The sequence below is a fragment of the Buteo buteo genome, chromosome 13 (genome assembly GCF_964188355.1).
Source record: "Buteo buteo chromosome 13, bButBut1.hap1.1, whole genome shotgun sequence".
Classification (NCBI taxonomy): Eukaryota; Metazoa; Chordata; class Aves; order Accipitriformes; family Accipitridae; genus Buteo; species Buteo buteo.
In genome coordinates, this window is record NC_134183.1 from 30,631,690 (window position 1) to 30,659,485 (window position 27,796).

Below are 27,796 nucleotides of genomic sequence, written 5' to 3' on the forward strand. Positions count from 1 at the left end.
AACTGAAGGCACTTACCTGTGATAATGAAGTGTAGCGTTCAGCACAGAGAATTAATGGGTTTCCATCTTTGGCTGAATCTTTAGTAGTACCATTGTTTTAAATTAAACAATTTCTGGAATAAATTTCAAATTCTTCTATGTATGAGTCATCACAGACACAAATAGGTCAAACTAAGTAAAAACAAAAGTTGTACTTTCCCTGTGGCTCCTTTTAAAAAGAAGTTTGGATGTTGGTGTCTGGCATCTAATGTTGAATGAATACCTCTCTTCTGTTTTATCTCCCTTATTCTTGCACCTCCTAAACATTCTACCACAGTATTTCGTGTATATATATTATAATAAATCATTCAGTAGAACGTTTGCAATGTTGTGCTTAAACACTAGTACGCTGCTGTAGCAGATCATGAAAATTTGCAATTTGGTTTTGTATTCTTAAATTATGGATAGCTTTTTGTCTGGACAGTCATTTTATGAACACTGATTTTGCTGATTCTGTTGCCCATATGCTAACATAGGGAGAGAATAATTCTAAAGAAATATTGCTTTTTCCTGGAATTAATGTCTGCCTCTTGCGTTCTCAAATCACTCATTAGAGAAGAGTGGCCCTGTTGCAGGGTTTCTTTTCTTCTTTTCTTTTTACTATGTTATACTGTCTCTCTTTTAAAAAAAATTCTGCTATAATCTTTTAACTTTTGGTGACGGAGCTAGTTTATGACTTCTACTGTGGTTAAATTGCTTCTCCTGAAACTGACTGTTTACTAAGAAGTCAGAAGAAATGCTGTTTGCAGTGATGTAACTATTGATTTCTCCAGTACGGTTTTTGGCAGTGTGCCAGATAATAATGTGTGATTAATAAATTCTACAATACTTTGATGTGTGGGTATTTTTTTATTTGCTTTAATTTTTTTCAGGTTCAGCTTTGGCCTGCATCTTAAGAAAGTTTGTTTAAATGGTGGGATGCAGTCTTAGAAGGAGGGAGAATACTTCTGTATTAGAGCTCAACCATTTGAAACCATTTCAAAGATTCTGGATTGTCTTCATGATCAGTGAACTTTCTCTAGCCCTAGATCAAATTGTTTCTACTCTTAATTCCTTTCAGGTGGTTTTTGTTTACAACTGAGACAGAAAAGCTTTTGCTGAATTCTTCATATGCATTTGGGAACTTGAGAGAAAACAGTGTAATAGAAAATATTACTTTATTGGGAGGAGAGTGAACTTTTCTAGAGCCCTTTCTAGAAAAGGATACACCGTCAATTTGGAGAAGTTTATGCAAAATTTTTTGTATCAATATATAGCTGCTTAACTTCTGTAAAGAAGCTGCTTGGTCAGGTTCATTCTTTTGAAGTGCTAAGACAGACGCAGCATTGGAAGTTTCCTGTTAGCACTTTGTTGGAATCCACAGTATTTTCAGAAAAGTTAGTGACTTTAAGGTGACTCTCCATGGTTAACTCTGCAAGTTTGTCACCAGGGACATCAAATTTGCTGAAAATCTCTCTGTTCGGCTTATATTTTTTTTACAATTTTGCTGTGTAATTTCAATAGAAAAATACCTTCTTCTGCAGTTTTAAAATGACTTCTGAATTTCAAGGATTTTTTTCTTTCTTTCTTTCTGGTTTTAACATAGATTCTTGTACTGGAATGACTAAAGGAAGTAGTGATTTATTTGGATGATAGTTTTTATATATATATGTGTATATTATTTTTTTAATAAACACATATATTTATTTATTTTCTGGACTGTGGAACTATTTCAGACTTTGATATTTTCTTTCAATGTTTTTCCTTGTCTACTTTTGCTACCACGCATTACAGATGTGGGTGTGCGGTGGAAATCTGTTGACAAGGAAATTGCACCTTCTGTTTGAGGTTTGCAGTGTTTTTAGCACAGTGACTGCAAGTATTTTTCAGTTGAAGACTTATAGAAGACATCCTTTATGAGATAGGATTTCAAGTAAGTTTTTTAATAAATGCTAATCCACTTAAGGCTCTCAGAAATGGCAGAGTACTTCAGTGCCACCTAAAATTAGGTGATACTGAAGTTGTAGTGAGACAGTCTCTGTCACCATATGCAGCAGTTCTGGAAGTGATAGTGAAAGATCATGTTTGCAAGCTATAAAAGTGTCTTTTCCAAACTGTGATAGGCAATTCAGAGTAGTGTGTAGCCTGGCATGAAACTGAGGATGCTGCTGTTATTGGTACTATTGGTAGTCAGCAAAAAAGTTTTGCTCTGAAGTAGTTACTGTGTTATTTGATAGCTTTACTGTGATCTGGACAGCGTGAGATATTTAATATTCAGATCCTGCACTCAAGTAATTCCTTCACACTCTGGCTGCTTAAATAGGCTGAAGAGCACAGAGCTCCTTGATGCAGGGAGTTCTGTTGATAGCATTTCTCAAAGGTCATGTTATTCAAGGAACTTTTTGCTTGCTTGTCTGCATAGTTGGATAACATGAGTTGGATGAGTTGGATGGATTCCTTGTTTTAATGCAGAAAAATTCCGAATAGCCAAGACTATGACTTGGCAGAACCAGGTTCCTAAGCAAATGCTTTGTCAGATCAACTCATTGACTATTGCTGCTAGCCTCTGTCGTGTAAGTGATTGTCTGGAGACTGAATTGTTTGTGTAACTGATAGCCAGATCCAAATACAGTAACAGGACATGTATTGAAGAGGTTGGAAACTTGGAGAACCTTGGAGAAAAACTATTCCCCAAAGGGAAGGATTGGCAATCAGGAAATAAATAATCTGTAGCATGTCCTAAAGACCAAATACAATGGTAAACAAACATTTAAGAGAATGCGGTTCAAGTATTTAAAAAACAGTGAGTTAGTGTTCCAGGGTGAAACATGATTTTGTTTAAATCTACTCTGTTCGTATTGACCCATTTCACAGCAAAAACACGTTTTATGTGTCCTAGTTGCTAAGCAAATATGGTAACTTTCTCCTGCCTCAGTGTTGATGCCTAACTGACTATTTTTTGAAAACTTACGAATTTCAAACCAAAGTTTTGTAGAGGAATTGAGCATTAATGTTATTGCTGGAGACTTATTAGATTTATGGGGTTTTATTTTTTGCAACTAGATTTTTTTGTGGAAAAGACAATAATAACTGTGAGCCTTTCCTTTTCAGTTACATAACTTAAAATCAAGTTGCTTCTCTCTTCTTCTTCATGCAAGGAGCAACTGCATCTGAAATGCCTGGGTCAACATAGAAGAATTACATGTAACCAAAAGCAGCAAATCAGAGATTTTATGTAGCAGGTGTTTGCCATGCTAGTTTCCCGCTGAAATCAATAGAAAGTTTTGATTAAACCTGGTATCTTCCCTGGTGTGTGTCTCATACACTTTCAGAGAAAAGATGCAATGACTGGAATTCTTAAGATCCTTTTTACCTTGTAGCATTTTAATAATAACATGTGTTGTTTTATATCTAACTCATTTTCATGATCTAGTAAGAGATTTTAATTGTTATACAGTATGTATTTTTAATTTTTGAACTGTTTGAGCATGTCTTGGTCTTCCAGAAAGACCTTTTACTATAGCATATACTTTTGTGATACGAGTTGAGCAAAACTCTGTGGTCTAGGAAGTAATTTTACCATTTGATTTAATATGGAAAACTTCATACGTAAATTTGAAAGTAGACTGTGCCATCTATGTATTCATTTTCCTAAGCAATTTCCTGTAGAAATTCTTGACACTAAATTAATTAAACAGTTAATCACAGTGGTGGCTCTTTTCTGCCATAGGAAACTGGTTTTATTCAAGTATTACTCCTGTGATGAACCGGTTCAGGAATTTTGTTTGTTTTCATCTGCCTCCACATTCTGTTAATCAGAGCAAAATTATTCCTGTGCTATTTGTCAGAAGGACAGAGGAGAATACATGCATGTGTATAGATGCATTAGATTATCATTATTCAACACACATAGTATAATGTTCCTCCTAAATAGAGAATTTGACATTTTGCTTCATTTTTACTGATATGCTTTTAGAATACTGACCTCTACAGGTGGTTCATTTGTCCTCTTTAGACTGCTGGTGGCCTTGAATTACTTCTGTTGCATTTGAAAAGTAAACAAAATAAATGCTACAGAGAGATTATTCCTTTCCAATGAGGCTGACAACGTCAAGGGACAAAGAAAAAGCTAGTAAAAACCTAGATAGAGCAGTTAGCTCTTATTTCCCCCTACCTCTCATCAACAGCATATTGCCTCCCCGCCCCCATAACTTTGTTTTGTGCTATAACCATATTTGCAGTCACTAAGTTCAGACAGAATGTTAAACTTAAAAGTATTCCATAATTTAAGAGGGTTAATGAAGTTGATTTCTAGACTTGTTCTAAATACTTTTTTGTTGTTGAAATACGTGCTGTCTGTGGAAACATTATGTATCATAGCACTTTAGTTAACTCATGAGCTTCTGTAGGTTATCCATTCTTTTTTTATTTTAGTATCCTTTATCCTTTGAGGATAAAGTACTTTTGCCTGTGCTTTGAGTTGCTTGATGTAATTTAGATTCAGTTTGGAGTTCTCAGCTGCTGTTAACAAGGTGCTGTGATTGAGCTAATCAGCCCTGCTATGAACTGGCTATAGTCTGGAAGCTTAACAGCCTTAAGATTGCTGCAGTTACAGACTTCTAATTTTGGAGCTGTTTTAAAAATGGCTTTGAGTGGATTTTCTTGTGTAAAAGATGGCATGTACATAATAATGGAACTGTTGTAATTGTAGTCAGTATTTTTCTTAGGCCAAATGTCCAGTCTGATAGACTTGTTTGAAATACAGATGTTCCCTTCTATAATTTTTATATTTTCTGTTCAGCAGAAAATTTATTATTACAATTTCACAAAATCTTGTAAACCTTGTGTTAGAATGAGACATGTGGGTGTGAAGGAGATGTAATTGACTTTTGATAGAAAAACTGTTAAGTACAACACTAGATCAATGCAGGCATCACATCAGATCCTTCTGTTACTTGTCTGTAACTGGCATTATAGATGGCATTACTCTGGGTTTAATCAAGTGCAGTGAGTATAGAATTTTGGCTTCAAATGTACTTCATTCTTAATGGAAAATAAGATGAAATGGCTTAGCTTCATCTGTATTTTTTGTCTTCTGTAAACTACTAAAGTTTGGTTTTACAATGAAAGAGTTAAGAACCTAATATTCAACTGAAATTCTGTATGAATAGGGTGTATTAGATTTTTAAGACTTCTTAAAAACCTAATTAGGCCTCGGATAACTTACAGGCTTCACAGATCTTAAGACGCCCCACCATGTGTGAAGTTGTTCTTCACTTTGAACCTTTTTTAATATAGTGGGTATAGATTGTTTCTCCGTGGTTTTTTTTTGTCTGTTATTCTGTCATCTTTTTATTGTAGTATTTCATAGTATTTTTTTTGCTTTCCCTTGTTTCTCCCATAATAGATTCAGCATTAAGATAATGATACACTCAGAGTCCTTTAGGAAAATTAAAACTAAGCTAAAGACATCTTGGGGGCTAAAGCGTATACAATGTTATGGTTTCTTGATAATTGGTTAAGAATATATATCTTATTCAAGGCAAGGTATGCCCTGATGCTTAAAAATTCAACAGTGAGCTTGAAAATGTAAAAGGAAGTGGCTTCAGATTTACTTCTTGCTTTTTTTAAAAGAAAAGCCAAGCAAGGAGTAAAATCCTAATGACAATCCGTGTTCCATAATCTGTAGTTGATATTGTAATCAGTGATGTACACAGAATTTTTTTTTTAAAGTCCAAATTGCATATATATATATATACACCTGAGTGATGTGCATGTTTACTTCTTTTGTGTGACTTCTTAAATATAAGCTTTACTTCTTAAGGTACATGCAGTGATGTAGAACAGAATTGCTACTGGAGTACTTGAATTTTTACATTTGTTTCACACGCATCTTGCCAGGTGCCTTAATGCGTGTTTAATTCAGTGGGCTTTCATATCACTTGTGAAAATTCAGGCAAGTACTTGTGTTGGTTTGTCTGTCAGGGAAATCCCAGGTTTGTCTGGGGAATGGGCACAAAAGGACACGAATGTCATCTAGTATAGCCCTTCAGTTATGTGAGCATATCACATTTGTTTGAATTCAGGTGAAGAGGGTTTAGTTATGAATTCACTTCAATTTACAAGTATTTCTTAATTTTCTTAGAAGTATGTGGGCCTTTTCTAAAGGAATATGCTCTGCATTTTTAGTCCACATGAACATGTGTTGTGGAGCTGTATGTGGTATTTATTCTGAATTGCCCTATTACATGTGTGAATCTTCAGAACACTCTCTTATATCTGGGAGGGAAGGTCAGTGTTTTTCTTCTGAACCGATGTCAGTAATCCTTCATATATAAATTGGGTTGTGAAGAGACGTTTGATGCCTTATTACCCTTTCACAAAGTGTGATCTGCAAAACACTTAAGTGATAATATGTTGAAGAGCAATAATATGCTTTGTGTTTGGAATATAAGAAATTCTTTCCCAAATACCAAGTCATGGTTGTCTCTTTCAAAAAGGCAGAAACTGCTTTTTCATTTTTGTTATTTTATGTGTTTAATAGAATGTGAAGAGTCTGTCTTCTGTTAAATTTATTTGATAATCCTTATAAACAGTAATATTTTATTTTTAGTGACTGAGCAAAGCTGGGCACCTACACAAATTTCATTGTATTGGAGTGTTGGAGTTTGAAAAAGTAAAGCACAAAGTGAAGCAAAGTCTGAAAGCTGTTGCCAGAGCTAAAAGCAGTAACATAAAGAGAACCGAATGCACGATTTAAGGCCAAGAAAATTTGAACTTAAAGTCACCAGCCAGAGAGGTGATGTGTTTAAATTGGCTTGTTTTGGCAATGCTTAAGATTCTAAAATACAAAAGAGAAAATGGGCTATAGTAATTCATAGAAGCAACTTATTTGGCACATGGGATACAAGATTTGTTTTGGCTAAAATTCAGTGTAGTTAAAAATTTTAAAATAAAGATTCTTACTTTTTGTCTTTTTAATTACAGAAGAAACAGGGAAGGAAGTTTCTTGGGCTTTGTTGCCATTTACTTCAAAGTAATTTACTCTTCCTCTAAATTTTGGCTAAAATTCTAGCAAGTGAACGATAAAGTATGTGTGTGAGTGTTCTGGCAGTGTTGAACTTCCTGCTAACCTGTTTCTACCCTAACACTGAGCAGATTTGATATTTTTAAGATTTTATGAAGTTTATTGGTGTTTGATGTAATTCAAACATGCATTTATTCAGTTATTTTTCTCATGTGCTGGCATGGTATCAATGGTCCAGTAAAGGCAGTAGTCTCAAAGTGGACTGCAGGATTTTACACATCACCGCACAGTGATGTCTTGTCTTTTTTCCCCCTCTCTCCTCTCCTCTCTCCCCTCTCCCCCTCAGAGGTAGCGAATGTTTGAAAAGCAATGGGCTGACTTCCCTGGCCCTTCACCCAACCCTGACTTTGGCATTGTCTGATTCTCATACTCTCCACTTCCTTTCTGCCAACGCTGGTGGTGGTCTGGCCTGGTAGTGGAATACTTTTGTGAGCTAATCTGGCCAGAAACCAACAAGGGGTTTTCTTATGGTTCCGTTTTCTACTAGTTTCTTCCTGAACTGGTTTACTGCAGGACCCTACAAAACACAGGTGCTAGTATGATGGAGGAGGACACAGAAGCCAGGCTATGGGCCGTGCGGACAGCAGAGTGTTAAGGGAAGCAGGATGGCCTCCTTTGGGTGGCAGCCAGCCCTTAGCTGTTAGTAAGACAGGCTTGCGTTTGCATACATAAAACTTGACTCATAAGATGTTGTCTGGCAGTGGTTCCTGCATCAAAATCCCTTCAGAGGAGTTGGTAAATGTTGCTTGCCTGTTTGAAGGCTTATTTTGCATGAGGAGATTTTGTACTGCTGTAGCTCACACGTTGGCTAACAGGTCTGCTGGATGCTGTGCTGGCAGTGACCGGCTCTCTGCAGTGCTAGGGAGTTAAAGGGTTTTAGCATCCCTCTGCTTTTTAGTCTTACTCGCCTGTAATATTAAACTTACAGTATTTGTCCTAATTCTATTGTAAAATCATTAGCTTCTGTGTTCTGATTAAATATTCGTAGAGAGAAATCTGTTCTTAATTTTAAGGTGTAAGTTTTATAGGAATGAAGTTGTAAGACTATTTGATGCTTTTGTAGGAGAGACTTTTAAAACATCCTGGGAGGAGGAATTTAAAAAAAAAAAAATTAGTTATTGATTGCTACTTGCTTTTTGACTGTAGACTATTCAGGTTACTGTTTGCAAATGTTTAATACTGTATTATTGTTGTAAGAAGGATAATTACCAGGTAGGGGTGCTTTTCACTACAGAAAGGCTGTCTACCACGTTTTATTGGCTTTCAGCATTTTCTAGCTATAACCTACAGAACTGCTGTAACAGCATACTTTGAGAAGCAGCAGCAATTTTTTTTGTTTATTCAAAGTGCAACTTGTCCTCATTTAAAAAAAAAAAGGAAAAAAAAGGTATGAGTGCACTTGGTAAACAGCAACAGGTATGTCAGTTCAGCTGTAATGTTGTTAGAGAATGAAGGCAATTTAAAATGGGGTTACGTGAATACAAATTCCAGTTCTAACTTTTCCATCAAAGTTCTGCTTCTGAAGTGTGTATGGTTTCTAAGTACATTTTATTAAGAGTGTCTGAGCTCATGTAACACTTGTTATGAGAAAAGCATTGAAAACTCACATTTCTATAAAAAGTGTGATATTTAGGATTTAAGCCAAGGAGAAATGTTATGTAGTCTAACCAGACTATGGAGTACTAAACGACAAACTAGTAGAAGAAATTGAAGACTTCACTGCTCTTCCTTCTAACAGGAAAAAAAGTCTTTCCTTTGGTTAAGATGTAAAGTTGGAGAAATCTTGACATCTTTGCTAGCAAATGTAGGTATTTCTGAACTAGTCTCCACCAGATCCAGATCGGTCAAATTTAGTAGTTATTTTCAGGAATAGAAAAAGAAGTTATTTTTTTAGTTAGTGTTATACTTCTTGAAGTTCTTTTCAGAATAGTTGGGTATTTCTGCTAAATTAGTAATGTTAAACTGTTGTAATTATTCTTAAGCTTTTAAATACCATAGTGCTGAACAGGGAGTCTTGACTACTCTAGAGTTGTTACTTCTGTGTTACTGATCCTCTAAAGGTGCAATTTTTTTGTTGGAAGGTAATCTTTCCAGACTTAGAAGCTGTAGAAACATGGAAATACTAGCAGAATGTTAAAACGTGGATGATCCTGAAGTACAGCAGAAATTAGTAGGTCACTTAACACCTTTTGATTATGAAGGAAGAAACTAGTGAGTACAGGTGTAAGGCAACTTACTACTTAAATGAGCTGTGGTGAGACATCTTGGTTCAATGGGAGGAACAGCCTTTCTTTTAAAGAAATGGAAAGAGTGGAAACACCTAATAAACAGAAACAAACGATTTTTGCCAATTGAAGGTAAACTAGGCTCCCTCAGACAAAAAATTTGCGACAGTACTGCTATGTATTAGTGCAAGGTCCGTTCACATCTGGCAGTGATCTTCCTTCCACCTCGTTTGTTGGTGTAGGAGACTGAACTGTATCATATCAGCTTTTCACCATTGTGGGCACACCATCATTTACTGCCACTCACACTAAGGGAGCTGTCAACACAAAGCCTGCCTGCCTGACTCGGCAGGCAGCTAACAGCCCAGGCAGCAAGGAGCTAGATTCGGCAAATCTTTGGGCAGAAACAGTGATATCTGGGAAACTTAAAGATGGGTTTCTCTCCTTTGACAGAGAATGTCACATTTTCGTACTTTGAGAATGAGGCTCAAAAATGCCAATAAAATCTATGTCAAAGAAGTGGTTCAAAGAAATGTCTCAAAGTTGAGGAAAGAAAGGTTTCTTGGGTTTTTTGTTTATTTGGGTTTGTGGGTTTTTTTTAAGGTATCTGAGGGCCCTGTTGGCAGCACCGGCTGTGCCAGATCTCCATCGTTTGTTCAGACTGGATTCTGGCTATGACTTTTGGAAGTAATGGAATTATTGAGAACTGTTGGTTTTGAGCGTCTGCAGAAGAACATCTGGCAAGAGCTTTACTACATTCCAGCTAGCTTATGGAGGGGGAAGCACTAGTTAGTACAAAAAGCATACTAGAAAAAGTAATCCTTGATACTTCAGGCTAATGCTAACTTTCATCAGCTCAAATTCTCAACTGTATAAATGCAGGTAGAGATGCTTCATGAAAGTTTTTAATAGTTTACTTTAAACCTCTTTTTTTCCCCTCCATGCCTAAAATAATAGAAGAAAACACGTTTTGCTCTAGGCAGCTTTTTTACTGAGGGAATAGGTGCTAACTTTCCCTTGGACAAACCAGCAGGGCACTTCATTGTACTGCAGGGCAAATGGTGAAGCCCTAACCTTGTAAAAGCTTCTTTCTTGGATTAAAATGAAGTAGTATGGAGGGTTTCTACTTGATTTTTTGCAAAAAAGGAGAGAGATAAGTGAGCCAGGTTCTAATAATTACCTAAGTCAACATTTGCTATATTTATTCTATTGTTTTTTCACATGTAACGTGGAGCTAGCCTACCACATCTCTGGTTTGGATGAACAGATGTGCAGTGCTTGTTTATCCATTAAGCATTCTTCCGTGTTTAAATACTGAACAGATAAACTTTCTTTTTAGAGTTAAAAGATGATGTTTAATGCTGACATGTTCATATAATAGACACTTTTCCCCAGCTGAATTGAAAGAGCCAGAATTCTCTTATGAAGAGCTTATGTTCACACAACTTCTGCTTTGTTCAGTATTGAGAGTCCAATCCTGTGGGTGAGTCTGTTAGATGTGCTCTTTAGAACAAGTAATCATAAGAAATCTTCTCTTTAAAGATATACCTGTCTAGAGGTAAACCTGAAAACCTTTCAAACGTCTTTGAATTCTGCATGCTTTGTTTTATAAAAAACCAGTAAGATGTTAGTGTGTTGTTTTAATGTGAGATGCCATGCTGCTGTTAGTAGATAGACTTAGATTTCAGTAGTGTAAGGCAGCCAAAAATCTGATACAGAGATACTATATACTGTAGCAAATTATGGGTTTTCTTCCACATGCTTTTAGCAAACACCTTTGGTCTGGATATTCTGAAGATCAGACTCAGACTTCTATTATCTTGACTGCATATCTGTAAATATCTTTGTTTCCAGTCATAGAAGTGTAAACGTGGAATTGTATTGACATTTCCTTGGCTATACTGTATACCAGACTTGCCATTTTACTTAAAACTCAAAATCTTCGCTCACTAAGATGCAAGGTTTTTGTCTGATAGTTTATTTCTCTTCTGGTTCGCCTACATGAACTCGGAAATTCAAAATATATGATGTTTCTCACAAACTTACTTTCAGCTCTTTTTTTCCTCTCTGCTCTTAAACTGCTTGATATGTCAGAGGGTCTCTTTTTCCTTAAAAGGTTTGAGTATTAATAATGCATTAATGATCTTCTAAATATCAGCAAAGTACTTTTAATTTGTTTTAATTGGATAATTTTAATTGTATGTGTGTAAAGATGCATGACAACCATCAAAACCATGAAAGGAAACTGACCCTCAGGTTGATCTTGGAGCTTGTTTTCAAGAGGGTCAAAGTTTGCTGGACACCTTGTGATACAGTAAATGACTGAAAGCAGTTTTTCTTAACTTTTTTAGACACGTTAGAACAGCTGTCACACTTGCAGTGTTTTCTTTGTTCATGAGAGTTAGTGCCTCAGTTACACACAGTGTAGCTCAGATTGTATTGTGTTCTGGTGCCTGAATTGGCAGTTTTCTGTACTGCTGTAATACAGTGGGTAACAGTAGCTGTTGACTGTGAGGCTATATTTGAATATTTTTGGCCTGGTGTGTGTGCAGTCTTGTGACAGTGGCCTTGATTTGATGTATATATAAATATATATATATATATATTTAAGTGTGTGGTTATATAAAGCTGTTAAGTCATAACTGAAGTAGCCACAGGAAAATATGCCAGTAGAATGGATTATTATGATAGCTACTATTGTACGGCTGAGACTTGCTTGTTAGAGCTGTTCAATCTGATACTTCATGGTTCAATATAGAGAGGAGAATAAGCAGCATGATGCAATTTAATAGCAGTTTAACTGTCTGTGTGTTTGCATGTGAATAAAAGCTCTGCGTTGTATCCCTGCTAAGGGCTTGATCTCTAAGCTGGTTTGCTTTATTCGTGTTTGTAACCAGGGAGGCTTCAAAATCTACTCTGTGTGTGCACACATGTAAATATTATTTATACACAGGATATATCCACAAAGATTAGCATTTTAATTTTTCTTTTAGAATTTTAACCTTAAATTGGATGGAAGAATAATATTAAAGCTTGTATTAATATAGGGAAATTTCTTTTCAGGGGCAAAGAATAGCTTTACTGTGTTAGTGCTTTGAGCACCCCTGTGGATTTGTAAGGAAATTTGCTGGCTCCCCCCTTTTTTTTAAAAAAAAACAACTAGTTTAAATGCTAATTTTTATAGTTTTCATCATTAGCTTATGCTTGAACTGTCTGAATAAACATACACAAATAACAAATGTGTTGCATACAGCATATTACATATGGTTTTGCAAATATGCTCTCCTCTTTGAACTGTACCTAATGTACTTTTTCTGGCGAGATGGGTATAGCAACGTGCAGGTTTCTAGTTTAGTACAATTTGGGTGGGAAATGCCAGTTCCAATTTTATTCTGAGCAGGTTGTATTGTATTTAAAGTGTCCAGGCCATGCCAGATCACTTGGTGTGTTTGGTGATGTGATTTAGAGTTTAGGAAACAGAGAATATGACGAAATAGAAGCAGGTAACTTCTGACGTTTCTGTAAAAGCGCTGCTATTACAGGAATTAATAACCTACCGTTGTTGTTCTTGGGGAATACATGGGCCTTATTACAAGAAATGAATAGAATTGTTTGTGAAATTAAGTTAAAAGTAGTAATTGCCTTTTTTTTTTTTAACAGCAAATTGTATTTAGGTAATGAGTGGAAACAAATCTAAAACGTACTTGCTAGTTACACAGGAACTGTATTACCTGTATGGACTTTTGATGTTGATAAACACTGTTAAATTGAAGCTTTTTATCAATTTTCCTGAACCAGCATTTTTTTCCATTTTCTTCTGACTTTATACAATGTAAGTATTTTGTTGTATTAGAAAAAGTTCAAGTATACACCCTGAAGTTGTATTCTGACCTGAGAAAATACTGTTCTTGCAAATCATTTTCTGTATGAAAGTATAGGTTTTAAACAGCTTTCCATAAAGAGGGAGTTCAATTTGATGATGCATTTTAGGTTACAACTGATTTTTAACACCTGTCAATGCTAATTTTGGTCTAAGTTTTGGTTATTGCCTGGGCAAGTTGTGTACTTGTACATTCTCCTATTTGAATAATTTTGTTCTACTGAAGTTTTAATTGTGATTGCCTATTCTGGGGATATACATTAACTTTGTGTAGCATATCTTATTACCTATTCTTAAAGTAATTTCCACAATAACTGGCATAGGGGGTGTTTGTTCTTTGCTATGTGAGATAATTGTGCTCTGGGGTTCTCCAGGATAAACAGTGTTTCCAAAATGCAGATTAATTAATGTACTACTATTAATAATCACTGTTGATATTTCAAACAGATATTACAAACTGATCTTTGCAAAGAAAAATATTCAGATGGCAGTTAATATTTTATGGGTAATAACCAAGATAACCAATGTCTCCGCAGGGTGGCTTCAATCCCTGCAGCGCTTCGTTGCACTCTTAAATGTCTGCCATTAGAGGTTGGTAGTTAACAACCTCAACTCTTATGGTTATAAACCTGACTGGGCAGGTGGGGAAGGATATTGAAACTAACAGTTAAGCCCAGGAGAAATCTCACTTTAAGACCACACAATGGATTAAGCGTTCAGCCTGCGCCTCCCTGGTTTGGTACAGGGAGGAGAGTGAGCAGCATCATGCCATTTAATAAAATTATCTCGCGAAGTTTCCTGAAGGAATTGTGGAATCCAGAGTTTGTACCAGACAACTGACTCAGGATAGTGTTTCTGTGACATATCCATAGCACTTCCATTAATCTTCTCTGGAGCAAAAGGTACAAAAAGGTATACTGCTCTGCTACTGGTGCCTCTAATAAGCAATTCTGTTACTGGGGAGGAACTTCCCTTTTTGATCTGGAGGGATGGGGGGGGGAACTTCTTATCCATATGCTGTAAGGCAATTGGTACATTCTCCAAGAAACAATATGGATTGAGATTTCAAGTTTCTCCCCCCTGCCATGCTTGAAGTACTTCCCCTTGCCTTTCCTTTGGGGGCAGGGGGTGGGTGGAGAGAAAGCCCTCTATTTATATAGTTTGAAATGAAAGACAAAACACTTTTACCTAATTATAATGTTGCATCTGAATTTATCCCAATGGCACCTCAGTGGTTAGACTGTTGATAGGTTGCCTGGGTTTCATTTCTCTTCTCAATTTGATTAATACCTTAGCTTTCTATATTTTAAGCCCACCACATCTATTTGATATATATTGTCAAAGCTGCTTTTGGTTTTGAGTGTTCCCCTCCCACCCCCAGTAATAAATGTGTATCTTGTCTTTACTGTTTATCTGACTTGTAAATTTCAGGTAGTTTGTTAGAATATAAATTATTTTATTATGTTATTAAAAATATTAAGTCTACTATAAAATGAGGAATATTTTCTATTTGGAATCAACAAGAAGAAGCTGAGAACTAGTAGTCTTAACCTACTGAAATTTAAAATTTTTAATTGAGATAGCATTTCTCCATCAAATAATGTTTCTCTTTGCATCCCCTTACTAGAAAGTCTAGACCTAAAATATAATTTTAGGTAATAATTTGTATCATACTTCACAATAGACTGTTGCAATATAGGGTCTAATGGTAGATTGATTTGTTTGGGGGTCTAAGATGCAAAATACAATCAACGCTGTTACAGTTTGTGCGCCAGGTTTTTTTGCAATTGATTTCAGTTGTTGAATCTTATCTGAAGGAATATCATTACTCTGAAACAAAATTGGATAAAGAAGCTATAAAAGATAGAAACTCATACCTTGAGTACCTAGTATAACAATCTACAATGTGATTTTTTTGGTCAAATCATTTATTTGATCAACATCATAGCAGATGGTAACCCTATAAAGTATATTATCTTGTTTACACAAACATTAGAGCGTGTGTCTCTTGAAATAAGTTTTAAATATGGTCTTCTCTGTCTTACACCAGCAAGAACAACCTTCATTTCAGTTTGTAAGATCCATTTTTTTTTATTAGGTGAATGTTTGGACCTGTTTCTTCAGAATGAATACATATGTTGAAGTAATGATGCAACAGGTTTCTTCAGCTTTTCTTCTAGAAGGGCTTGAAATGCTCACAGTGCCATCTTAAAAGTGACGTTAAGCAAAGCCATTTTAGAATTCAGTGCATAAAGCCAGAAAGCATCCTCATGACTGCTTGGCCCGATCTTCCAGAGGTGAGTGAGGAACACTCAGCCTTTCCTGTGGCCTGGCCGGGGTCCTGGATTTGGGCTGTGCCGTGTCTGCGCAGCTGGCTGACAGCAGGGGTGATGTCCTGCCAGTCCTCCCTGGGACAGCTGTAGTGAGTGCAGTGGAGGTGCTGTGTGAGCCAGACCAGCCACAGACTACCAGCTGAATCTGCTCAAACAAAGGTCAAACTTACTGAATTACTCCCTAAACGACAGCTATCTGCTACAGAAGTAGCCAATTTTGATTGAGAACTACGAAATCAACTCATAAGTCATTTCAATTACTTTCCATCCTCAGTACACACTAAATAAGGAAGTGGGGGTAGAACCTCGTTATGCTTCTGTCTGCCTGACTGCATTTATCTGTGTTACTAGACCTTTATAACATGCAGTTGTTGAATTTCCCCCTTTTTTGTGTTGCCTAAACAGATTGAGATACTGCAGCCCTTCCCTGTGCAGCATGTTTTTCAGTGCTCTGCTAACTGTCACAGCTTTCCCATGCCCTTTAACATCCGTGATGAATTAGTGGATACTGGATTTGGACACTGCATTTCCTTGTGGAAGGGGTTATATGAAGGTGGTGATCACCCTAGTTCTTCCATTCTGTTTTGTGTTTCCCAGAAAAACACTTGAACACTTTTGTTGATGCTTTTGATGACACTTTTGCTTTGAGACTTTATTGAATTTATTACTACAGATGACTCCTGTGTTCTTTCTTACTGTGTGATCCCCACTTCAGGCTCTCCTCCCATCTGGAAGGTGTATTTTATGCTCCTGGCTCAAACAGAGCTACCTTTGGCTGTATTGAAGTATGTGGTGTTTGTTTGTGCCCAGCCCGCTAGAGTTTGTTTGGGTCTTTGCTTCTTGGAGCTTTTCGTTGTTTTTCATCTGTCATGGGTGGAAAAAAATGTTACTGTACAAACCAGAACAGATTCCTTGAGTACCATAGTAGGCACGTATCTGATTTCCTGGTTGAGTGTTGTTGGCTAGCTGGTTCTCTGCTCGTTTGGTGTGTGCTATGTTGATCCGAGGGTCCAAGGGCGGCAGGGGTGTTGTTCCAAGTCAAATCCAGATGTCAAGCAGCAGCAGTAAGTCAGAGTGCCGGTGTTCTGTATGTAGTGTATGAAATTCTTCCTTGTAGTCTTCAAGGAGCTTCTAAAGTGTGAATGCATGTCTCGTGTGCAAGTTCTGATTAAAGGGTAGGTCCAGATGCAAACCTGTTTTGGGCTTGTAAGAAAAGAAAAAATGCTGCATGAAAAGGAGGAAAAAGACACCTGGCAGAAAAAAGGAAGCACGTCGATACTCCTGACTACTCTAGCTAATCGAACTGACCTTTTTTAGAAGAAAGAATTCTGGGAACTATTTAGAAATTAGTTTTCCTCCCCATCTTACTGTTACATTTTTAGAGCAGTTTCTTTAAAAAATTTATTTGCATAAATCAAATGGTAGAATTAAAATAATGAGAATTTTTAGTTATACATGTGCTGATTTAGCAGAACCTTAACATAAGTCCTTATGTGCCACTGACTCAAATTTTTAAATGAGTAACATGTTTTACTGATCAGGGGTCATGCATCTAAACACTATGCATAACCGTTATCTACTGACATATTTCCTAAATGGGTTGATATAACATACTGCGTCTTAGACTTTCCCAAAGACTGTCTTGCAGTAAGGTGTTTTTCTTTTCTTTTTTCCCTCCTCCTACTATATGTCTCTTTTGAAACAAAAGCAATGGAAGACTTGTTATGATAATCACTGGATTACTAGGGCTGTTGTTTCTGGCAGAAAAGAGTCAATTGTGCCAAAAGATTACTTTTGCCTTTGTCAGTGCCAGCCACGACTTTTTACTCAGCTCCTGGACCAGTTACAATGAAACAACAACAATGCTGTCAGCTGCAAAATGCAGCAAACTTCCACAAACTGCTGGCTCAATATAGCGGTGGTTTTGCATTTTCAAAGAGCATTCTCCAGCCTTGGGGATCTTTCCTGCAGTACACAAAAGGTTGTCTGTAGGTTTTATCTAGGTGATTGTACTGTACTTTCAGTTTAACATGCCTTCTGCAGACTGTCTTTGTCAAAACAGTATTTTGTAGCGTCATAAAACACATTTCTTAAGGAAGTAATGATTAGAATGCTACTACTCCATAGGTAGTTATTTACAGTATTTCCTTGGATTTTATTTTGTAGTGTGGCTGGTATGAGGTACATATGTGAAAGTTTTACAGTTGCAATATAAAGTTAGGGCTTAGGGGTGATTGTATGGAGCACCTTGCACTGAGCTCTTATTTATAAATTGTGACACTTAGTTCTTATTTATAAATTATGACATTATAAAGCTTCATAAATAGTTATACTATACATCACATAAGAATTTATGCTCTATATCAAAACTCTTTATGAGAGAAGTTTGGGTGACAGGAAACTTATGAGTTGTGTTTTATTGGCCAAAGTGTGTGGAAACCTGCAATTTAGGATGGAAGTGTTTCACCTATTAAAAAAAAATTATCTTGTGATACAGATAATCAGGAACTTAATTACTGTAATAGTAACCCTATCCTATATGAATGAATTTGCTATAGAAATTCAGGTACTTTTGCAATTAGTTGTTTTGGAATGGGGTTTAAAGATGGTTTGACCAATTAACTTTGAATAGAAAGTAATTGGAGAAAGTGTTGGCAACAGTATTTCTAATTGTTGGCTAGATAATACATGGGATATATCTTCTGATACTGAGTTTAAAGATCTCCCTATTTTTCCTTCCCCTTTCTCTTTTGAGCTGTAACCTGCATTTGCATAAAAGGAACTGATTCTAAAAGAACCGTTATAGAGTTAAAAAAGATTCCTGTTTTAGTAGGGCAGACACCATGAGTTTCTGTGGGTTTTTTTTAAGTCATTGAAATATAACCAGTCTGTCTTGTCTTTTTCCCCACTTATGCTAAAATATCTTGCATGTCATGTAAAGACCAAGCAGGGGAGATAATTTCGCACATTTTACAATACTTAAGCAAGACATGAGAGCAAAGAGTAGATAACAAGTATACGTTTCACAGTATGTGCTGCAATATTCAGTGCTTAAGATGCAGGATAAATCAGGCTGTGCAAAAAGCCAGGCTAACATAGTTGTGCTTGTTTTGTTACTCATGCTAATTTCTTATGGATTGGGTAGGGCAGACACTGCAGATTGGCAAATCTTTTGACTTCTTATGCTCCTGTTTTCAGCAGCTGCAGGTGTCCAAATGAGTAGGTTGCTTTGTAGCCAGCTTCATTAACAAGGAAACTGTTCATCTTTTGGTTTTAGAAATACTGCTTTAGGTATACGGAAGCAGATGAATTTGCTTTAAGTGTATGGAAGCAGATGAATTTGCTTTCAGGTTGCATCAGAGAACATTATGCTTTTACTATCTTTTCTTATAGGTCTGTATTTTTCTTTTTATTGCTAGGTATGGATGAGCGAACAGGTGCCACATCCTGGGGAACAAGCGGTCAGCCAAGTCCTTCATATGAATCTTCAAGGGTAAGGTTCCCATATAATAATTAATAGTGAAAGTTTATGGGAAAGTACAATGAAAATCAGCAGATGATTTGGCAATGTTTTAGAAGGGTAAGCTCCTTTAAATATACAGATTAGCATCTTTTATAGACTTTAATGACTTTGATAAGCTGCAATAGTAATGCAGATTACTAAGGCTAAAAAATATATAGGTTAAGAATTTATGAAAATAAACCATACATAACTGTATACTTGAATGATGACCATGCATTTTATTTAGCTTATGGTCAGAAAATGAAAATAGAAGTCGTGTTGCTTATCCAGGAGCAGATTTATTGGCAAAGTGTAGGGAACGCTTGCCTCTCCATTAACGTTAGCCAGCTATAGTATGTGCTGTGTCACGATGTTGGACAGAGGCTTCTCTTTTTAAATACTTTTCTCCTGTTCCCATTGCAGCTTCATCCATCCTGCTTATTGAGCTAAAGGTTTTTGATAGTATCTAATATCCTAAAATAACATTGCTTTTTTAAAACTCAACTCAGTGGTCAAAAGCAAGCTTTCCCCTTAGGAAATCACATTCCCTTTCATCTACTCAATTTTCTTTTTATGAATATCTACTCCCTAAAAAGTCAATGAGCTAAGTACCTAATGAATTAATTACTAGAAGTACACAGCACAACTGATGGGCCTAGTCTAAATAATCTGTTTGATTTCAGTACCCTTTAGCCAGAGAGCTGTGTTAGGTCATGTACCTTTGCAGCTTTCTCTTGCTATGGAATGAAGTGAGTAGGCTGCAAGGTCTTGTCCAGCTCACTGGATATTGTTAAAGCCTCTGTCTGACTTTGGAAAAGAGCATTAGAAAGATTTATTATGAAGTCCTAATTTTTCCATTGGTCTTTGGTAAATAAATTATAATAAAAAGATAGAAGAACTTTATGGGTTGCAGAAGTACTTCTGTGCAACATAGAAGTTAGGCATTCTTTTAAAATATCCTGCATAATTTAAGGCATGAAGCCCAGCCTTTAGATGCCTTTTCTACATTTGAAATGGAATCTTACTACGCAGCTTTAAGTAACTTGTATATTATGTTTGGTATTTTGAGACACATCTATGATGTTGCTGATCAATTTTTATCAATCATGACTTAAGCTGACCTAACTGGAATCTGAGCTTGTGATTGGTTGGCTGTGTGGCTATATTAATCACTTTTTTTTTATGTTAGAGGATCAGCTGGCTAACATTCCAATAATGTAAAGTCAGGGTGCCTGGTTGTTGGTTGTCTTGTTGTTGTTTGGGTTTTTTGTGTGTTTTGGGTTTTTTTTGTTTGCTTTTTTTACTATAACTGAAGATCATGACTAGGAAATTCAAACACTAGTCAAGAATCAAACCCTCCACAAATTATACTATAATACCCCAAAGGTTGGTGCTATTTGGGTGTATCGTTAAGAAAAGCAAATGTAAATGTAGGTTTGTTTTGAGCCCTGTGGAAGGCTTCAGAAAAGAGAGATGTTAAATTCTTTTACATGTCAGGTGTCCCTCTCCTCCCACCAGCAACTGTAACTTGGACTTACAATAGTTTTATATTTTGGGGGGTGGGGGGAGTGAGACAGAAAAAGAGACATTTATCCTCCCAGCAAACAGTTCTTGCTGAATCATAATTTGTTAGGACAGTTTCAGCTAAAGCCATTTGGACTCTAGCCAAACTGAATATATTGTTAAGAGTTGATGGAATCTATCCCCAGAATGTTATTGAAGTATTTCTTCCTCTACTGGCTAAGTGCAGAGGATTTTTCTTTTGCATGCTAGTAATTTGAGATGATATTGAGAGTTCATTCTGAAGCACCAATTATTTACAGTTTGTGATCTTTTTGTTTGTTTTGTTGTGTTTTTTTTAAAGAAAATATGTTCATTTTTGTTTAAACTGGAACATACTGTTTTAATAGGCCTTTCCTAATTCAAGCTAAATAAGTTATAAAGTATGTTTATTTTAGAGAATTTGCAGTTAATGCTGTCTGATTTTTTTTGGAAAGTTAGAGACTTAAAATACTGATACGTAGATTTATTTCCCTACTTGTATTTGTGGCTGAATTTAATGATTTTTATAGTGTGGCTTTGTGTGCATCAGTATAAAATTTAGAACAGGAGAGGACCAAATACTTGCATACAAACTTGCTTGAATTATAAAATAAAAATGAAAGAAGTGGGTTCACTTCTTCTCTCTGTCTCCCAAAACAACCTTTTGTATGTTTTGCCTTCCCTTTTAAAAAACAATTCGTTTGTTCCTGTAGTGTTGAGGTGGTAAAGTTTTCTTCATTTTTATAGGGGATTTTTTTGTCTAAAGGCAACAGAAATCATGGCGGTGGGGGGAACACTAGTAGCCCTAAATTCTAGTGAAAGATTATTGTAAGTTGAATATTTTTGCACATGTCTTCCTACACGAATTTTATTTTTGAAAAACCTGCTAAATGATATAAATTTAAGAGCAAGTCTCATGTTAGCACAGAACATGACATTAGACTGTCCATAAAATTTTTCTATGGGGTCAGCTTAGCTGTGAGCTGTTGACTCCACAGTCTTGAAACATCAGCACGGCAGCAGTTTCTGGCAGTGTCACTGACCAGGTAGTGGATGCTGGTAGGTTTACATTTTCCTGAGAGCCTGGTGTGATTGGGTTGTCTTAGGAGGCATCAGCCTCTGGTGCTTGGCTTTGGAAGATTACAAAACACATGCATCTACTTGGTTTTGTGTAATAAATCATTTTCATACACTGAGGAATAAGGAAGGAAGGCCTGTCCCACAGAGTCAGGATGGATATTATGCAGAATTGATGTGAAGTGGCTGTCGAAAGGAATTCAGAGGGTTTGGCTGATGAATACAGATCTTTGGCCAGGCCCTCAATACACCTAAAAATTTGGTAGTGGGAGGGGAAGAAAACCAACTTTCTGTAGAGGCCCTGCAGGAAGCAATAAAGAATGGTTGTCTGGGATGTCATTTAAATAACAACAGTTTTCTTTTAAAGAAAACTGAATTCCTTTTACAGGAAAACTCCATTCCTGTGTTTTCCCCAAAAAAGTGATGAACACTAGATATAGATACTGTCTGTATATTGAATTGGTAATGCTTAAGAGGCACAAATTAATTCATCTCATGGCCATGTTCTTCTGCAAAAAAAGTAGAACAAAGGAAGTTCTTCTGCATCAAAATCACTGAAGAAGCACTGGACTTTACCAGTCTAAATCAAGTTTGCATGCATAAATTTTTGGTAAGATGTTTGGTGTTTTATTTTTTGGTTTTCTTTCAACAAATGAGACACATTACACTAATGGTTCAGAATTTTGAATAAAGGGAATTTCTGACTCCTACTCCATATGCTGCCAGATCAGATGGCTCCGAGGAAGATGTAAAATGAGTGTGTGGGTCTGTATTGTGAGAATATAGATCAGAGTTTCTCAGGAGGCAGGGCAAATGATACACCTAGCCTTTTACATTCCTAGGTTATTCCCTGTGGTGATTAACATACAGAGTTTAAATAAGTTATAATTGTCTTACATGTTCAACTTGTAACTTCAAAATCCAGTGCTTTTCCTCATAATTTCAATATAGAATGTTATTCTTGTCCTAATTGCTCTGCTTGCCTGTTTACAGGAAAATGGCAGTCTTCATGGAAAAAGCTCAGACCTCTCCACAGACATAGAAAAGTTGAAGCCTCAAGAGGTACCATTTATTCTTTTTATCTTGTGTGTGATTTTCTTTCTTTTTTTAAAAATCTGCGTGCAGCCTGCTACTGGAGTTTTCCTTTAAAGTTCACAATACAGTGACCAAATTATTTAAGAATTTAAACTGTTGGCCCAGTATTGGCTGGAATTTCCAAAGGCACATAAAGATAAGCAAATTTCAATTAAATAGAAATGGAATTTGGTGATAGTTAAGTATATACCTATTAAAGGCTAATTAAAATAATATGGTGAAAGACTGGCTAAAGCAGATGTTCCCTTCCTGTCCTTTCCCAACTCCTGACAAAGGTCTGTTCACGTTAGTATATATGGTCTGATTGCGTCAGCAATGATGCTTAAGGAAAGAGTGTAAGTATAGGGCAAATATTTTGCCACCTTTACTGTCATACTCTCCCAACAAAGCCCAGCACTTAGGGGCTTAGGAGATTTCCTGGATAGAGCTGACCGTTTGGACATTGTTCTTACAGCTGTTGGTGGACTCGTTTTCTGCGAGTTGTGGATTTTTCTGACTTAGATTACAGTTTTGGCAATAATTACAACTGTTTTGTGGCAAAAATATTGATGTGTTTGTCTTAAGTGTGCTGACCAGTGATTTAACTGATTTTCACCACGTTCCTGTGTTCTGAATAGTAATGATTGGTTGTTACTGATGTATTTCATAATTTTTATCTCCCCCCTCCCCCCCCGTCTTTATTTTGTATGCCACTCGTATGTCTCTCCTCAACTAAATTGAAGAATCCTAATCTATTGGTCTCTGCTTGTATAGTAACTTCTCCTAACCTGTGGTTAGTTCTTGGTGCCATTCTCTGAATCTTTCTGCTTCTTCTGCATAACTTAAGAGTTAGGGTGATTACGGTTGCATGCACTAGTCAAGATGAGGGTATACCATCAATTTCTGCATGACATAATGATACTTGCATTCTCTGTTCCTTTCTTACTCATAAGTCTTGCATATTTTGACTGTCACTGAGCTCTGAAGTGATACTGTTTAAAAAACTGTGTAGAAAAAGAATAAGATTTTTTTTTGTACAGCAGTTATCACATTATGATGTTGAGTTATTTTTTAACATGTTTCTTCTATATTTATTTACACCAAATTTTATCTGCTGTTTTATTGCCAATTTCATGGAGAATTTGCTTTGCAACTCGGGACTAACATTTAGTTAGGATTATTTTTAAATGTTTTTTGTTATCAGCAACTTTACTATGTCTTTGTTCACCCACTCCTTTTGATTTATTCATGGAATTGTTGAAGAATGTTGGTCTAAGTACAGTTTTTTGGGGAAGTGGGGAAAATGCACTGGTAACGTCTTTTCACTGTGAAAACTGGACGTATATTCCTGTGCTTGGGGTGTTTGTTTATGCATTTTAATCTTTCGATCAATAGTTTAATTCACAGAAGGTCCTTCTCTAATATCCCATAGCAGTTTAATTTATTTTAAGAATCTCTTATAATACCTTATTAAAATATAAAATATTCTTATTTCAGTAGTGTTTTGAACTAATGTTGAAGGCTGAGAATCACTGTAGGCTTGAGAAAACCTTATATGAGCCTTGTTTTTTCATTACCAAATAATGTTAGAGTGTTCTAACACTGAAAGAGCAGTGGGTATTTGTATTAGAATTGGCTGTGACAATCTTAAATTTGTGAAAATGTACAAATTGAGACATTAGCGACTTCTGTGTGCAAAATCTCTTTTGCATAGGCCAAATGTTTTATTAGAAAAATGAATAATTTGAAAATACATATACTTTGGGGGGGAAAAGAAAAAAGTAGGAAAGCTTTATTTTTTTAAGAGGAATAATTCAGGTATGGTGATTAGCAAGTCAGTGGAAGTCTACGAAGTGCTGATGGTCTTGCTTATTCTTGAGTGATTATACTGAAGTCCATATACAATACTGTGTCAAAATTTTCTGTCTCTTGTGCTTGTTTTTCTTCCAACTCTCCAATCTTTCTTTGACTTCTATATGTGCAACAGTAGTGTTTTTTCAGTGAATATCTTCTGGTTAATGTATATGAGTCCCTCCCTTATCTGAGTGATATAGAGCTAGAGATATTTTTGCATGTGTTCATAATCCCTTGCATTAGAAGGGTGACTGGCTCTTAGTGTATGTTGCAGAGGACTGTAAAGCTGCTTTTTGAAAGCCTTGCTCTACTGAGCAATTCAAAGCAAATTCTGAGGTACTTGAACCAAGTAGCATGTTTGCTGAACAATAGCATTTGAAAGTTTTGTCTTCCTATTGTGAAACGATTCTGAACTTTTTAGCTTTCCCACTTTATTTGGAAGTTGTAATTTATACTCATAACCTAGCAACAAATTGTTATAATCACTTTTTTGGGATAAACGTTGTCTCTTAATTAAACATTTTTCTACCATAGTTTTTATTGCAGTGTGGCTAATGATTGCTTTTATTTCATGAAGAATAGTGGTCTGTGAGGTTTTCTTTCATGGTTTTGATTTTGTTGGAACATGTCCTTGCAATAAAAGGAGGAAGTTAGTTCTTCATCTGTTCAGATTGCTGTCTCCAAATCAAGCCTTTGCAATAGGAGCAAGTTAGTTTTTTATCTCTTCAGATTGCTGTCTCCAAATCAAGCAAATCCAAAAATATTTTTCATAAGACATTTCCTTGCTGGATAGCCTTTTTTTATATATGTGCATAATAATTTTAGCTGTTAAAAATTTAGCATAAATTAGCTGAGGTATTTTTCTTCCAGAAATGTGAGCTGTGGGTGTTTTAAGTATCTTCCAGCATGTATGTTGCACTAAAAGCTGTGAGTGTACATTTTGACCTGATTTAACATAGAATCTAGCTTCAGTACTGAGTATGCGGTTTATCTTCCTTTTCATTTATGTAACTCTGCTATATAGCTACTTGAAGCCAGAGTTGGACTGATCAAGATACCACTGCTAGATTTTGTAGCATCAGTCCACAGGTTGTCAACAGGTTATGCCCTCTGTTTTATGTAAAAGACCCAGACGTGAATTGGAACCTGAAATACTATATGCCCAAACTATTCTCCACCCCCACACACCAGTAGTACTTTTAATTTGCAAAGAAGTCAAAAAATAGTAATGAGATAGCAGGTTTTGAAATAGTATTTTATACCTCTTAATCTCAGGTACATAACAAGAAAGGAAGCTGTTAAATAGCAAAACAAGACAAGAGGGACACAGAAATACAGTAAGTGTTATCAAGTCTGTTGTATTTGTGTCCTTTTTGTCCTCTGTTGGGTTTTTTTGCGGGGGAGGGAGGTTGTTTGGTGGTTCTTCTGGTTATTTGCTTTTCCTGATGTATTCTATAAGTAAGCAGATGATTCAGTATGAAATCAAAGCCAAAATTAAATATCCCATATTCACTGCACAGGACGCTTTTGCAAATGCAGCTTACTTTATAATTTGATTTATGGGCAGCACTTTTCAAAGTAAGTTCTGATATTTAAGTTCTGAATGCTTAGTTAGGTTTTAAAGTATTGTCCTTAAGCATTTATTGTTAGTAAGTTGGCTGGCTATACTTGTATTATTTTATTTCCTGGTTTGTTTATAGCTTAGATAAGAGCTAGAAAAATCTGGTTTCAGTCATATGAGCTGCATTGGAGAAGTGTTTTTTTGTTGTTTTTTTTAATTGTTTTTTGCAACTACTGATCATATTGAAATTAGCATTGGAATCTGTTCACAAATTAGTTTTCCATGTGGCCAGGGAATTATCCCATTACATATCACGTTGATATTTGTCTCACAAGAGTTTAGAGAGGTGTAATTGACCATCAGATGCATAATTCACTAAGTTAACTTCCTGTAAATAGATTTAGAACTGGAGAAAATGGTGATTATTTCAAAATAGATTCCTTGTTCAATGTGTTATGTCCCCCTTCCCCTTCCAAAGCTTTACCAGGTTAAAAATAACCATGTTTTCAGTTCTTATTATATTCCATTCCTGCACAGATAGTTTTCATCTATTTCAACTTGATACATGGAAATTAGCTAACGAGTATTTTCAGAGCTCTGTTACAAAGCATGTAACCTATTGTGACACTTGGAGGATACTTGTGAAAGCTCTCTTGGCTTCTCCCAGTAATACCTGAAATCTGGGGTAGTGATATCTGCTAGTTTTCCCCTGTGTAGCAAGTGACCAAGTAAGGTATAAAGCTACATTTCTGTCTTTAGGATATTGGAGTGGAATGTTAAAACCTGCTGATAGTGAAAGGGAATCAGAAGTAAAACTATAAAGTGTATAGCTCCTTGTTTCTGGTGCAGTTGAGTGATCTCCATCAGCTAACTGCATTTGTTCCTCTGTTTAGTAAGTATTATACAAGTTTTTTGCACAATTAAGTGAAATGGGGTTGAAGTACTGACTGTTCTCAGCAGCCTGGGAGATGGCACGCACAGAGCCTGCAGAGGGGAGAGGTGTTTCCTGGCACATCAGATGGGTCTTCAGCTTGTTCTCTTAGCTTTTGTATTGTAGCAGGCAACTGATAGTAATGTGGATGAAATGGTCCAAGGAGTGTGAGGAGTCTCCTATCATTGTCTGCCTGCTCAGCTCTGTGTGTGGCCCCCCGCCACTCCCGCCCCAGCCCCGCAATTTTTCCTTATTTAGAAAGTTACGGTAATTTTCTGTTTGACCTGTGACAGACTGTCCTGGTTTCGACTGGGATAGAGTTAATTTTCTTTCTAGTAGCTGGTATAGTGTTATGTTTTGGGTTCAGTATGAGAAGAATGTTGATAACACACTGAGGTTTTCAGTTGTTGCTAAGTAGCATTTAGACTAAGTCAAGGATTTTTCAGCTTCTCGTGCCCAGCCAGCAAGAAGGCTGGAAGGGCACAAGAAGTTGGGAAGGGACACAGCCAGGGCAGCTGACCCAAACTGGCCAAAGGGATATTCCACACCATGTGATGTCATGCCCGGTATATAAACTGGGGGAAGGCTGGCTGGGGGCTACTGCTTGGGAACTAACTGGGCATTGGTTGGCAATCGGTGAGCAATTGCATTGTGTATCACTTGCTTTGTATGTTCTATTATTATTATTATTATTATTATTATTATTATTGTC

General features: G+C 36.3%; 1 protein-coding gene across 8 annotated transcripts in view; it reads left to right on the top strand.

Moving 5' to 3' along the window:
- Positions 1 to 27,796, top strand: part of TCF12 (transcription factor 12) — a 174,947-nt gene that overhangs the window by 27,291 nt on the left and 119,860 nt on the right. For 7 of the 8 annotated variants that reach the window (XM_075045357.1, XM_075045358.1, XM_075045360.1 and 4 more), the window contains 2 exons: positions 18,963 to 19,036; positions 22,658 to 22,726. In XM_075045357.1, the coding sequence (XP_074901458.1) occupies positions 18,963 to 19,036; positions 22,658 to 22,726 (143 nt within the window). Of the gene's footprint in view, positions 1 to 18,962; positions 19,037 to 22,657; positions 22,727 to 25,910; positions 25,930 to 27,796 lie in introns of those variants that run through there. The other variant, XM_075045365.1, reaches the window with a different exon arrangement.